Source organism: Ctenopharyngodon idella, chromosome 20, assembly GCF_019924925.1.
Source record: "Ctenopharyngodon idella isolate HZGC_01 chromosome 20, HZGC01, whole genome shotgun sequence".
NCBI lineage: Eukaryota > Metazoa > Chordata > Actinopteri > Cypriniformes > Xenocyprididae > Ctenopharyngodon > Ctenopharyngodon idella.
The window spans coordinates 10,748,491-10,762,809 of record NC_067239.1 but is presented as its reverse complement, the minus strand read 5'-3'; the positions used below and the strand labels follow the sequence as shown (position 1 = coordinate 10,762,809).

The 14,319-nt window shown below is 36.8% G+C and overlaps 1 protein-coding gene across 9 annotated transcripts in view; it reads left to right on the top strand.

Moving 5' to 3' along the window:
• Positions 1 to 12,258, top strand: part of LOC127502722 (centrosomal protein of 128 kDa) — a 128,809-nt gene extending 116,551 nt beyond the window's left edge. For 3 of the 9 annotated variants that reach the window (XM_051875982.1, XM_051875984.1, XM_051875980.1), the window contains exons 19-24: positions 990 to 1,039; positions 2,439 to 2,462; positions 5,396 to 5,473; positions 5,562 to 5,675; positions 8,332 to 8,440; positions 11,257 to 12,256. In XM_051875982.1, the coding sequence (XP_051731942.1) occupies positions 990 to 1,039; positions 2,439 to 2,462; positions 5,396 to 5,473; positions 5,562 to 5,675; positions 8,332 to 8,440; positions 11,257 to 11,357 (476 nt within the window). In that variant the 3' untranslated portion in view covers positions 11,358 to 12,256. Of the gene's footprint in view, positions 1 to 989; positions 1,040 to 1,282; positions 2,373 to 2,438; positions 2,463 to 5,395; positions 5,474 to 5,561; positions 5,676 to 8,331; positions 8,441 to 11,256 lie in introns of those variants that run through there. The other 6 variants (XM_051875987.1, XM_051875981.1, XM_051875986.1 and 3 more) reach the window with 6 other exon arrangements.
• Positions 12,259 to 14,319: the final 2,061 nt, after the last annotated feature.

Here is a 14,319-nt window from a genome sequence, read left to right as displayed (position 1 = left end):
ATAATGTTAAATAACTGAATATTCTCTGGAATACTGGAATATAACAAACAAAACATCGTATTTTATTGCATTTCTCATCTGGTATGTTATTTCAGAATTATTAATAATGTTTTTGTCGTTCTGGATTATGAAATATCTGCTGACAAAGCACTGTTTATCTATGCATTTACACAGGACTCAAACTGCGATCGCTTGCGGAGATAATAATTAATTTCCATAGAGTTACTTGGATGTTTATTAGCGAATTATTGGTTATATAGTAAATGTTTATATAATTACGGTGTTTTAAAGAAGTGAATCTTGTTAAATGTTACATGCGGTGGCCGTGCTGGAGCATTTCCTGAGCATCAACCCGCTGAATGAACAGCAAAATGCAGACGACTTCACGAGACTAATGATGAGCATAGACAACAGAGAGAGAATTAAATTCAGCATTTTTATTTCCAACATGTGCTCATTCATGGCTGTATTATTTAATTCATGCGAAGTTACATCTTTGTTGGGACAGGACATGACGGATTATCTTGCGTGACTCCGTGAGCTTGTCTCTATTTCTTAGAGACAAGCTGCATAAACTAGCTACATTTCAGGCATTTATGTAACACATCTAATTTGTGCATTAATGGCTGTTATGTTAAATAAAGTTTACTAATTACAGCAAAGCAGGTAAGTATACTTTACCTTTGCACGCAGTTGTCTCGTCTCCCTTCAGATGCGCTGTAATGGCGATCCTGTGCGCAATTCTCAAAACACCCACAAGATGGCGGTAAATCCGATATTACAAAACCGATATCCGATTATGGTAAAATGCTTAAATATCGGGGAAAATACACTCACATATATATATATATATATATATCAATTAATAATATAAATTCATCCAATATTCTCCTGTGTTCCATGGAAGAAAAAGTCTCAAGTTTGGAGTGTGAGTAAATGATTTATTTGATGACTTTTCAATATCAATGCTCGTTACTATTGTCTTCCAGGTCTTCTTGAAAATGGCCGCAAGAAAGAAGAAGAGATGAGAAATCTTCAGGTCAGTGTAAAAGAGTTTGTATGAATATTGCACTCTTAGGCCCTGTTTACACCTGGTGTGTAATTTGTGTTTTGGTCGATCAGATTAGTAGACGAGGGAGACATATACCAGTTAACACCTGGTGTTTTAATCTGTCTCTTTTGTCCACTTTCAACCACTTCTGTCCTGATTTCTTCAAAAGGGAGGGTCTATGGGTGAGTAAATGTATGTATGTATGTTTTTTTTTTTTTTTTTTTTTTTTAGATCTTTTGATCTAATAGACGAAATAAACGTGCGGAATTTACATATGAATGCGCCTGGAGACAATGGAAAAACAAACTGAGAGCATCAGCTTTTGTTTCTGCTCTGACAGCCACAAGACCACACCAAACGTGGTGAGTGCGCGTTAGAAATCAGGAATGGTGAGAGTACATTGTGCTTGATATGTTTTGTCTTCAAACCAAACTTGGGTCTTCAGCTGACAAAGTTTAAATCCATCTAGCCCGCTTCCCACAATGCTTAAGCTTTAGGTAAGTAGGCGGAGAGTAGGTGTTCTTTTGTGGCTGTTTGAACACATTCGACCACGAATGCGTTTTCAACTGCCTCTGGAAGTGGTCAAAAGTGGACAAATTAAAAACATTTTAGACCCCGTTTACACCTGTATTTAGCGTTGTCTACTTGTGATCCATTCGACAAAAAATATCTTAATACCAAGTGTAAACAGAACCGTAGATACATACATACACACACACATTGGGTTTCCATGTTTTATGTGGACTTTCTATAGACATAATGATTTTCATACTGTACAAACTATATTCTATCCCCTAACCCTAAACCTACCCATCACAGAAAACTTTCTGCATTTTTTACATTTGCAAAAAACATCATTTAGTATGATTTATAAGCTGTTTTCCTCAAGGGTACCAAAAAATGTCCCCACTAGGACAAAGATTTCTGGTATTGCCATCCTTGTGGGGACATTACATAGGGTTTACCCCACAACATAGGGTTTACCAGGAACACACACACACACACACACACTTTGTCCTTAACCTTTATGTAATCCTGCACGCACGTCAGTTGTCCTGCATGTGGCAGCCATGTAATAACATCATCTTACCCTTGGTTGTCTGCATGCTTTCAAACCAAACCCACTGGGATCTGGAACATCTGCAGCGCTACAGATACACCTGCTATCCTACGTCCATTATGAATCAATCCCCTGAATGGGACTCAGAAGAAACCAGCAGCATACTGCCAGAAAATAGGACACAGCGTCAGTAATTACACTTGGCCTTAGATTTTCCCAGATGCTGCTTTTGACTGGTGGAATAAAAAATGCTAGGAATCTCTGAAACAAAACTTCCTGTGTCCAGTCAAAGTCATTTCTGTTTCTCTTTTTTTCTTTTTTTTTCAGGACCGAGTTATAGATCTTGAAATGGTAAGATTCCCCCCTCATAGTGTTTTAATAAATCTGTCATATTCTTATTTGTCCAGTGTATGTTAATTTTCTACAATTAATTCAGCTTGAACTGCTTACAGACTCCATTGAAACCTTTTGTAGATAATTCAGCCTTTCGGTGCATGTCCACTGGCGCAGAGTGAACTGACCAGAATGGTGATCTCTGTCATGAGAGTTTCAAAATTACGTTATTTTCCACATGCACTGTTTTTAATTGATGGCTTATACAGATGTTCCAGATGGATGTTTTTGTCCTTTAAATGTCTGTGGTTTTTCTTTCTAAGATGCTGCAAAAGGAGTTTGAATTCCATCTTTGAATTCCTGTGCTGTTTCATTAAAACAAAGATCAATCCTATCAGAACTTTTGCATCTTTAATGTAAAAATTAAAACATATGCAATGCCACTGAAAAGCATAAAAATGTAAAAATTTAACTAACCATCTAGCTCATGTGAAATAGTGTTGGTCTGAGCTGTCGACAGATCTTGTCACAGTTGTTGTTGGTGCGTCCTCGAAGCACATGGCTGGCCACAGGCGTCGCACATAAACTGGCTAGTAGTGTTTAGAACGACGATAACCCGGGGTTAAGCGCCCTAGAAAAAATCCCTAGCGAATGGTTTGAATATTCACGATCATCATAACTTCCACTTTGCGCTAAGGGAAAGAACTGAAAGGGGAACCCTTAGAAATAATTGGCCTTGGGGCCTTTGCCCAGATAGAGCCCAGACCTGAATCATATAGAAAATCTGTGGGGGACCTGAAGAGGGACATGCACAGGAGATGCCCTCGTAGTTTAACAGATCTGGAACGTTTTTGCAAAAAAAGAGTGGGAAAATATTCCCAAGTCAAGATGTGCCAAGCTTGATAGACTGCTATCCAAAATAACGAACAAAGGGTGCTTAACTCTTTCCCCGCCATTGACGAGTTATCTAGTCTTTTATGAGCAAACACTTCCCTGCCATTGATGAGATTTTCCGGCTTTCCATGTTTTCATTGTAATACGCTAGGGGACGCTATCTCACATCTTCTGAAAGAGTACTGAATCTCCTGATCAAAACATGGCAGAAGAAGATGCAGAAACAAGTGATATCATATGTAATCATATGCATATGTAAAACAACGCAATCGCCAACATTAAACAGCATATAAATCAAAACTGCTTAATGTTACTGATTGAAACATTGACCAAGGATGAGCTATAGGACTTTGCCAGCTTTGGGGGTATGATGGACTCAATCTACTCTGTCTATGTTTTGATCATCGTTCTAAATCCGATCCAGATGTAGTCTTTGACAAAAACGTGATTTCTCAGCTTTTTGCTCAAAATGTTGCTTTTTTTTTTTTTTTTATTAAACACCCACATTTTTGTGAAAATGATCAAAAAAGATCAGGAACAGACAATTTTTTAAAAAACAAAACGCTGGTGGGAAAATAGTTAATCTAAGTATTAGTTCAGCACACTTATGCAGTTAGTTGTTGTTATTTTTTTTCCTCTGAAATGTGTTACTTTAGTTTGAATAGAACAAAGTTCTGATATTATTTACCTTTGTTTATGCTGCATTTAATTTACATAGAACTACATTATATATAGCTACACTACTATTCTTCTTGTGGCTTTAAATCACTTCTGAAATGCAAATCTATTTTACATTGTAAAGCTGACACACAGAGACCCTGTCTGTGCTTTGGTACACAAAATTCTGTCTGCAAAGTTAAATTTCTGAAATCTTCCACACCTTGGTACACTATTTGCAAAAGCATAAGGATTTTTGTTAAATGTCTGAATTACAAATCATTACTTGGCTAAGAAATATGCCATCGTTTGTTAAAAGTATTGACGCCTGTATCGACTCAGCAGTATTTATACAATTTGAAAAATAAGCCATCTGACACCTACCTCATCAATCACCATTATGTGCTACTGCTGACTGACGGACATTTAATTAGCTCCTGAAAACCTTCGGCCTTTACTCACAGTTCCGTGTATTTACATCATTACTGCTTGGCACAACAACACGCTGGTGTCAAGAATTGACCCTTGCCTCTTCTGGGAGATGCACTCATTCAGTTGACTCACAGCAATAGGGTAAAACTAAGATGAAATAAATATGTTACTCCCCTCGAGTTGAATCAAAGGCTCAGGTCGTTCTTGGTTTTAAGAGGCATTTATTCAGACACGAGTCTTCAACATGTCTTGTACATTCTAGTCTTGCAGCCCTTTTTATGCCCCAACAATGCCGTCAGAGCTACGAAAGGAAATATGTAAAACTTAAATTAACCCTCTAAAAGTGGTGTTTTACACATAATAATAAACGAAAAATACATACAAAACGAATAAATAAAGTGCACATTCAACACGTAAGAAAATACACTTAATTGGCTAATTATACATTAACACATGGTCACATAACACACATGTTCACATACGGCAAAGCAATTAACACAATAAAACACATACCTCATTGGCCTCTCTAACTCAAGAGGAATAAACTTGGAGGGTTACAGTTTCTTCTTAAACAAAAAGACAATATAACTTCTTAGCACTTCTTACAGGCGTAACTCTTACAGACATGTTACGAGTGCAGCACCTCGTGTGGCTCTTCTACATGTAGTGCACCGGAAAAAATATCCTGATAGCAGCAATTAAATAATTCCCAAGCGGAACAAAAAAGAAATAGGTTCCCCCCTTTTTCTATGGTTTTAGCTGAATAATATGAAATGAATTGACATATATTAACAAAAAATATATTACTTATTTATTCTAATGATTATTTTGAAGATTAATATTTATTGACCTTTTAACTGTAAAGTGCATATTATGAACTGAAATATATGAGAGTTGCCTCTGACGGCAGCTACAAAATATAAACTGCAGAATATTTCAAGGGTTAACAACACCATTCTTTTTTTCAGAGCACCAGGCTGGCCTTGGATCATCTGGAGTCAGTTCCTGAGAAACTCAGTCTGCTGGAAAACTTCAAGGATTTCGAGGTTGGATCATAGGTGATAGGTCATAGGTTTTGGTCAAGATTTGACTTTCCTCTGAGGCAGATATCTTGGTTGGCTTATGTGGTTTCAGGAGTCACAGAGGCAGAGAGGAATGGTGGAACAACGTTATGCCAAATATAAGGAGATAGTTGGGGACCTCCAGCATCAGCTTGAGGAATCTAAGAGGAGGATTCAGGAATACAGGGTATGGAAACACAGCGCTCATGCCATGGACTTAAAGGGATAGTTCACCCAAAAAAAAAAAAGTATTCCATGATTTACTCCCCCTCAAGCCATCCTAGGTGTATATGACTATCTTCTTTCAGAAGAATACAATCGGAGATATAGCTTCCGGCGGACGACCGTGCACAGAAATGTGTAAAACGACTTACACCAAATGAGCAATCCTTTGACGCAATTTATGATGCAGGATGTAGGAGTATTGTAAGCTTAGACACCTCTCGCGGTTCAAACAAATAGGGCTGTGCAACAAATTTAAGCTCCTCTTATATCGAAATCCAAAAGCGGAACAAAACAGTACTATTTGTGTGCACTGCGCAGCGCACGACTCACGAGCTCACAAATGTGTTTACCGGTACAAGCGGCAAATTTCTATGTGATTTAATTTAGTTTAAAGCCAGTTGAAACAGCGCTGACTTAATCAACAACACTAACGTGCAAATCAGGAGAAACATCCAGTTAGAATACTTTTCAACCAACAATTCACCAACTTTTATCATGGATTTACTGTGGTAACTAACTGTAACCATGGTACAGTATTTTGTCAGAAATGTAGGTTATCTCATTTTATTTAATTTTTAATGTAGACGTGTTTTAAATGAGTAATAAAGGCCAAATTACAGACTATTTTTTGTCATAAACTTGCATTTGCAGTTTTGTGCATTTGTATTTATATTAAATGTGTTTATAGACTAAATACCATAAAGCCATTCTAGATATAGAAACAATATTTTTACTTTTTAACATGTCGTTAGGTGCCATGTGTGGTTTTACCTGCCATGATCTAAATAGAGTACTTGTTAATTTAAATAAGAATAGAATTCTGATTCAGTAATGATTCAGTAGAGTTCTGAGGTTGTTAAAAGTTTTACAGATATTGTTTGTGTATTAAATTTACATGTGTGTCCCATCTCAAGCTACTCTACTGTCAGCTCAAGCTTTTGTCAAATCTGTTATATATATATAATAGAAAAGGAACCGGCCCCCAGGTGTGTCCACATCGAATCTGGGCCCCTTTTAAGAAAGTTTGGACACCCCTGCCATACGTCATTAACTTTACACAGTTATAGAACTGAATAAACACTGAACTGACTTCTGCTGAACAATGTTTTTTTTTAGAGCTACAGCAGAACTGAATTCTGTTTGCATCATTGATCATTACTTATCTTGATTATTACTGTAAAGCTGCTTTGAATCGATCTGTATTGTATAAAGTGCTATATAAATAAAGGTGACTTGACTATTGTCACAATATTGCCAGTTAATTGAACTTTGTCATTACAGGACAAAATAAAATATTGTTATTAATTTTTATAGAATTTCTCTATAAAGAATGGTTTACTCATTAGAAATTGGTTCCAGTCAGCAACAACAAAATTAGAGGGAACAGTCCAGGTCACTTTTCTTACTGTGTAAGATTGGATCTTAAAGCTGCAGTCTGTAACTTTTTTTGGTTAAAAATTATCCAAAATCAATTTGAGCAAGTACATAACCAGCCAGTGTTCAAAACTATCTCCTTACCTTAGCTCGATTCACAACGGTAAGCTTGTAATAATGTTTTATAATAAGAGCGGTATTGGTGGGTTTCCGCGGAAAATTCTGTTACGAACCCCACTTTCAAAGTGCTCGCTAGGGAAGGGGGCAAGCAACATAAAAAGGACACGCGAGACAAAGAGAAACAATTTAGCTGTTTATTAATGCCGCAGCACTCACGTGTCACAGGCAACTATTTAGATGGTGAAAAATCAGCTCACTGACACGAAAACCATTAATAAAACAAACACACAGATCAACAAGACAAAGAGAAATACAACAAAACAAAAATAAAACACAGCTTAACAGCGACAGCGGGCCATCAGGACACACACAGAGCTCGTTGAACACAGCCGGTCGTCATCGTTAGCTTAGACAGCACGAGCCCTCCCTCAAGTGTGCGCCACGCTCACGTAGAGCTAAAGACAGTGGCAGTGGCGGCCTGGCGACTGGAGTTCTGATGGAGACAGCACGAGTTCGACACACTCAACAGCACGCCCCCACGTCTTATATCCAACCCAGCGCGTCGTAAATGAATGGGCCGCAGGTGCACAGGGGCGGAGCTTACCCTCGGGAGAAGAGAAAGGACCAAATTAATACAAAGAGAAAAATACACCACACTAAATAATAATAATAAATACAAAGGCTTGGGCCATAACAATTCCAGCATGCAGCCGTTCGTCTTTGCGTCATTACGTCACATCTGTAAACAGAAAGGAAGGAGTCCCAGCTAGTAGCTATATCATATGAGGATGGTGCTTGTAGCGGATCATTTATAGCCTTTTCTCACAGCAGCTGAAATAATTAAACTTATTATTTTGATGGTGGATTTGATGGTGGATAATAGAATGTGTTTCCGAAGTACAGTATGCACACCGATGTGGTGACTGACACCAAACATTAGATTCATCCACGCTGACGAGCCATGCCTAAGCACAACGCATGTAATGATAATAATTCCGCATATAACTGCAATTGCAGGTTTCAAACAGAGATGGCGACAAAGAGGCAAAACTTACGGACAGCAGCTTTAAATCTTAGACTTAACTCTTCAATCTCTTAGACTGCTCTCTTGCTGTAAATTGTAGGATGAGAAGTTGGATGCCACCTGTCAGAGTCTCCAGCTCACTGGTCTGACATCACCTCTGCTCAGTCAGAGCAACTTTCTGACTAGAACCTCTCTGTCTACCTATACCTGTGAGTACAGGAGCACTGGACCCATTTGTGGGACTCCTGCATGTTGCAGTTAAAAGTTGTAAAATTCATGTTCTGTGATTGTTGCTAAAAAATGATAGACAAAAACACTAGTCTGATAATTTATGGTTTAGGCCTAAATGATGGCTTTTAAATATTATATCAGATTGCTTTAATTACTCATTTTCTTACATTTGAATATTGTTAGACCACAAATTCCTAGACTACAAAGTCCTAATTTCCTTTCATTTGGACAGTTTGAATGCATTCACTAAAGGTAAGCTCACAATACACAACTTTTGGATGGATTTTGCCATCCCAGACAGATATAGTCACAGATGCTGCGATTATTTTCAAACCTGTTTGATATTATTGTCACGTGATCTTGTAGTGTGTGCAATGCAACGACAAGGTGGAACTAATCCAACCAATCACAGTACAGATAGTATAAACTGAAAAATCACTTGCGTGAATTTCTCACTTGAATTTATGACAGGAAATCTTTTTTTTCGCTCTTGGTTGGAACTGCCTCTTTACCAAATGTCTTGTAGTTTGTGCACCTCATCAGTGTTGTGTTGTGTAGTCTGCACACTGCTATGACAAGACAACAACAGTTAAGAAACCTTGTTGTGTAAGCGTGAGCACCACAGCAATTCAGGTAGCCTAACAGTCCTGTAGTGTGAGCTGGATTTTCCCAGAGTTTACTGCAGGGGTTCTCAACTCTGGCCCTCGAGGTCCACTTTCACACAGTGTTTAGTTCCCACCTTGATTAACCTCACTTATCTGCCTTGATTAGACCTTGATTAGCTTTTTCAGATGCATTTCATTAGGGTTGGAGCTAAACTTTGCAGGAAATTTGACCTCGAGGGCCAGAGTTGAGAACCCCTGGTTTACCTAATTAAAATGATTGCAAACAAGATGCTAGAACATAACGGTGTCTCATTTCCAAATGTCGGCTTCTTTATGCTTTTTCTCCGCTATAATGTATTGATTGAAAAACAGATATCCGAGGTCCAATCTTAAGGTTTTCACTTCAGAAACCGTATATGAAGATGAACTGAAACATTCATATAAAAAAACAATTGCTCACCGACAGTACATTTCAGGTTAAGGGGCAACAACATACTTTTTGTACTTTCTACATTCAGAGATCTATGTAAATATAGATAAATTTATGATAACAAGTTTTAATGTTTGGAAGACCTGACCTGCTAAAGAGCAGAGGTGGACAAAGTAAGCAAATCCATTATTGGAGTGAAAGTATAGATGACTGGTACTACTGGTGAAATTCTATTCTGTTACAAGTGAAAGTTGTAAAGACAGATTTTTACTTAAGTAAAAGTACATAAGTACTTGCTTTTAAAAGTATTTAAGTATCAAAAATAAACTAAAATTTTTGTGAATGCATTGTTTTATTATTGTTGCATTGTTGTATGAATGCACGCTGTGCCATCATGGTGGTTTAAGCTAGTCATTGATGCTCCATCCGACATACGACTACCTTGAATGCATTTAAATTATTGTTTAATAGTTACAAAGCTCTTTTAAAAGTCGAAATCATACTAGAAAAGAAAGATTTCTACATTGTGCTTATTTGACAAGATTATTTTAAGACATGTTTCTGAAAGGACTTGGATGGAGAGTTTTTGAAGGCGATGGCATGGCAGCCTTTAGGCAAACAAAGGAAACATTTAAAACAAAAGGAATCTTCGTATTCATAGTGTTAGTGTATGACTAACAGGGACCAAACAGACTGGTATAACCGACCGTCTGCTAGCTGCTTTGAGTTGCTCAAATTAATAATGCATTTCACCTAGCTATTTTAGCATAAAGACTGTATCTGTTTCACAAACTACTGCAACTAATGCAAAATGCTTAATAGCAATAATTGTAGGATAGAACATATCAATCCTGTCTTCTCCAACAGTCTAGAACAGGGATCAGTTGAACGTAGCGAACGTCGGTCCTCAAGAGCCACAGTCCTGCAGAGTTCAGCTCCAACCCTATCAAACACACCTGAACAAGCTAATCAAGATCTGAAGGGTTACTAGAAAGCTACAGGCAGGTGAGTTTTTATCAGGGTTGGAGCAGAATTCTGCAGGACTGTGGCTCTCCAGGACCGGAGTTCGCCACCCCTGGTCTAGAACAGTGGTTCTCAAACCTGTCCTGGAGCCAGCCTTGCACATTTTGTATGTTTCCCTATATCCCATTTCAGGTCTTACAGTCTCTATTAATGTGCCCATGAGTTGAATCAGGTGTGATAGATTAGGGAGACATACAAAATGTGCAGGGCTGGTGGTACTCCAGGACAGGTTTGAAAGCCACTGCTCTAGAATGTTGCACCCCTTCAGTTAAAGAGAAAAGCCTCACACTACAATGACTCGTGTCCTTAAAGGGATAATTCAACTCTTAAGTCAATGAAAATGCAAGTCGGTTTGGTGGAAAAAGGCGGTCTCTTTTATTTCTTCTCTAGCTATAAAAAATTTGATTGTTGCTCATTTTCAGAATAAGCAAATAATCAGACGAGTTATATATGGTTAGGTGTCGCCTAGCAAAATGACCTAAAATATGATGATAAATGCTGGATGAAAGTCATTGTAAGATTATTATAGTTTGCAGTGTATCTGAACTAGTTCAGAGTAAAACCCCTTTTAGAAAGGCGCAATATGCCTGAATGATGGATGTGGCTTTTTCAGAATATGGCTGTGTTCTGGGTACTAATATTCTAATGCATATAAACATAGCCCCACTGTTTGTCTTGCCATATCTATACCTATCTCTGCGCTTACATCCAGTTTTCTTCTCTTTTCTGTTTAAAGCACCACAGAAACCTCTTGCCAGTCCAGATATGGAATCCAGTCTGACCCAAGAGCACTTTTCTATCATCAGTGGAGCAAACTCTGAACACACAAGCATGTAGTGCTGTTCTCTACAGCTGGAAACTTTTGGCAGTAATGACAAACTCACGATAAAAACTCATGAATACCTCTGATTCCCACCAGATCCCTTATGTTTAGACTGATCATATTACTTCAGTGTAGAACATGAGTGTACTGTACAAACACTAATACTGTGTCATTACACAGTTCCTATTTAGTGCCTGTACGACAGTCCAGTTACAGTTAATTATACTGATCAAGTAGTGCTTAGCTTTGTTTCTGTTTGTATTTGTTTTTAATGTATCTGTAACTTTGATTTAACCCTTAACTCATTGTCAGATATTTTCATCAGATGATTAGAATATGATAAACCTTTGTGGTATTAAAGAAAACTAATTCATAATATTCTACTGTATATATTTTTAAAATATCTCATTTTGAATATTTAATGTTGTAATATTTCCTTAGTAACATAAAGTGAGGTTTTTTCCTACTATTTAAGTTTTTATGCATCAGTTTATATATCAATTCTGTGCTAAATTACAGTGCCTTGCTTGATATATTTTTGTATTTTATACTTTTTTTTTTTTATTAATGTAGTGAATTAATGTTTTTTTTTTTTTCTTCTAAGTCTGAAACTGAATATATAAGACTCATATTTGAATGAATGTAAAACAAATTAAAAAATGATCACCATACAGCTACAAACCTCCTTTGTAATCATTTGCCTCAAGAATGCAAAATTGAGAGCACAGGACATATTCTTGCATTCAAAACTGTAAAGTTACAACATTTGCAGAATGAAATAGAAAAGAATATCTTGTTTCCTTTTAATTTAGTGGTGGTTATTCAAGCCTTTAAAAAAGGTGTAGAAAGTGGGAGTGTTCTCTCACTTTGCGACATACAACACACTCATAATAATAATAATAAAAAAAAAAAACATAATTAATGTGGGACATATAGTGATTGATTCCTTAATGTCTTTAGTGCAAAATATAGCTCCTCCCTGTTTAATGCAGGGGGCAATCTATAGATGGATTCGCATTTGAAGGACAATTCAGTCTGGTCCAAGACTAGAGGTTGTGTGAGCATACAGTTGCAAGAAAAAGTATGTGAACTACTTGCAGAATCTGTGAGAATGTTAATAATTTTAACAAAATAAGGGAGATAATACAAAATGCATGTTATTTTTTATTTAGTACTGTCCTGAGTAAGATATTTTACATAAAAGATGTTTACATATAATCCACAAGACAAAAAAAATGGCTGAATTTATTAAAATAACCCCATTCATAAGTATGTGAACCATTGATTCTTAATACTGTGTGTGGTTACTTGGATGATCTACGACTGTTTTTTTTTTTTTTGTTTTGTGATGGTTGTTCATGAGTCCCTTGTTTGTTCTGAGCAGTTAAACTGAGCTCTGTTCTTCAGAAAAAATCTCCAGGTCCTGCAGATTCTTCAGTTTTCCAGCATTTTTTGCATATTTGAACCCTTTACAGCAGTGACTGAATGATTTTGAGATCCGTCTTTTCACACTGAGGACAACTGAGGGACTCAAACACAACTTTTAAAAAAAGGTTCAAACATTCACTGATGCTCCAGAAAAAAACATGATGCATTAATTGATGGGGGGTGAAAACATTTGGAATTTGAAGATCAAGGTAAATTGTATTTAATGCCTTCCGGGAAACATGCAAGTATCTTCTGTTGCTTCTGAAGGGCAGTACTAAATGAAAAAAAAAATGATATTCAAGCGAAATAAGAAAAATTTGGACCTCTTCATCCTATTCAAAAGTTTTCACCCCCCAACTCTTAATGCATCGTGTTTTCTTCTGAAGCATCAGTGAATGTTTTAACCTTTTTTAATAGTTGTGTTTGAGTCCTTCAGTTGTCCTCCATGTGAAAAGATGGATTTCAAAATCATTCAGTCACTGTTGTAAAGGGTTCAAATATGCAAAAGATGGTGGAAAACTAAAGAAATTTTGGGACCTGGAGATTTTTTTCTGAAGAACAGAGCTCAGTTTAACTGCTCACAATAAACAAAGGACTCATGAACAACCATCACACAACAAAAAAACAGTCGTAGATCATCCAGGTAACCACACACAGTATTAAGAATCAATGGTTCACAAACTTTTGAACTGGGTCATTTTAATAAATTCAGCTATTTTTTTTCGTTTTATGGATTATATGTAAACATCTTTTATGTAAAATATCTTACTCAGGACAGTACTAAATAAAAAATAACATGCATTTTGTATGATCTCTCTTATTTTGTTAAAATTTTGCACATTTTCACAGATTCTGCAAGTGGTTCACATACTTTTTCTTGCAACTGTATGTGTATAAAAGCTTAGTGTGAAGGGCTCTTGAAACTACTAACTACTGTGTTTGTTAAATGTCTAGAACAGTACTTTCATATGGGGTTGAATTCCCGCCAATAGTATTGCGGTCACGGATCAAAAAATAATAAGTGTGAATCAAAAATTTACAAACACATGTAAAAATATATAGCACAAAAAAATGCAAAATGATCAGAATGGCAAAGAACATGGTCACGGGTCAAAATATAATAAGCGTGAATAGAAAAATTAAAAGCGCATTTAAAAAAATAAGCATGAATCAAAACTTTAAACACATTAAAAATGATATTGCACAAATCTTAAACTTGTGTTTGTGTTCTTAAAAGTTGTTTTCCTTGCTTTTATTACTCTGTACTTTGTGCTCTCTTACATTTTCTGCTCATATTTTACTCTTTTGTACGCTTGTGCTGTTTTTCTCTTTGCTCTTCTTTCCATGTTCCGTTCTTGCTTTTCCAAATGTTGTAGTTTGAGTTTTATGTAAATTAGGCCAGGCTTAAGCGTGGTAAACTATTGGTCCACTAGTTCTAGATTGACAGCTCCTCCTCTAGCCAATCAATCAAAGAGAGGGAGATGACATCACTACATCACATCGTGACTCATGGCTACTAATGCTCACACTCACACAGGGGAAGATAGC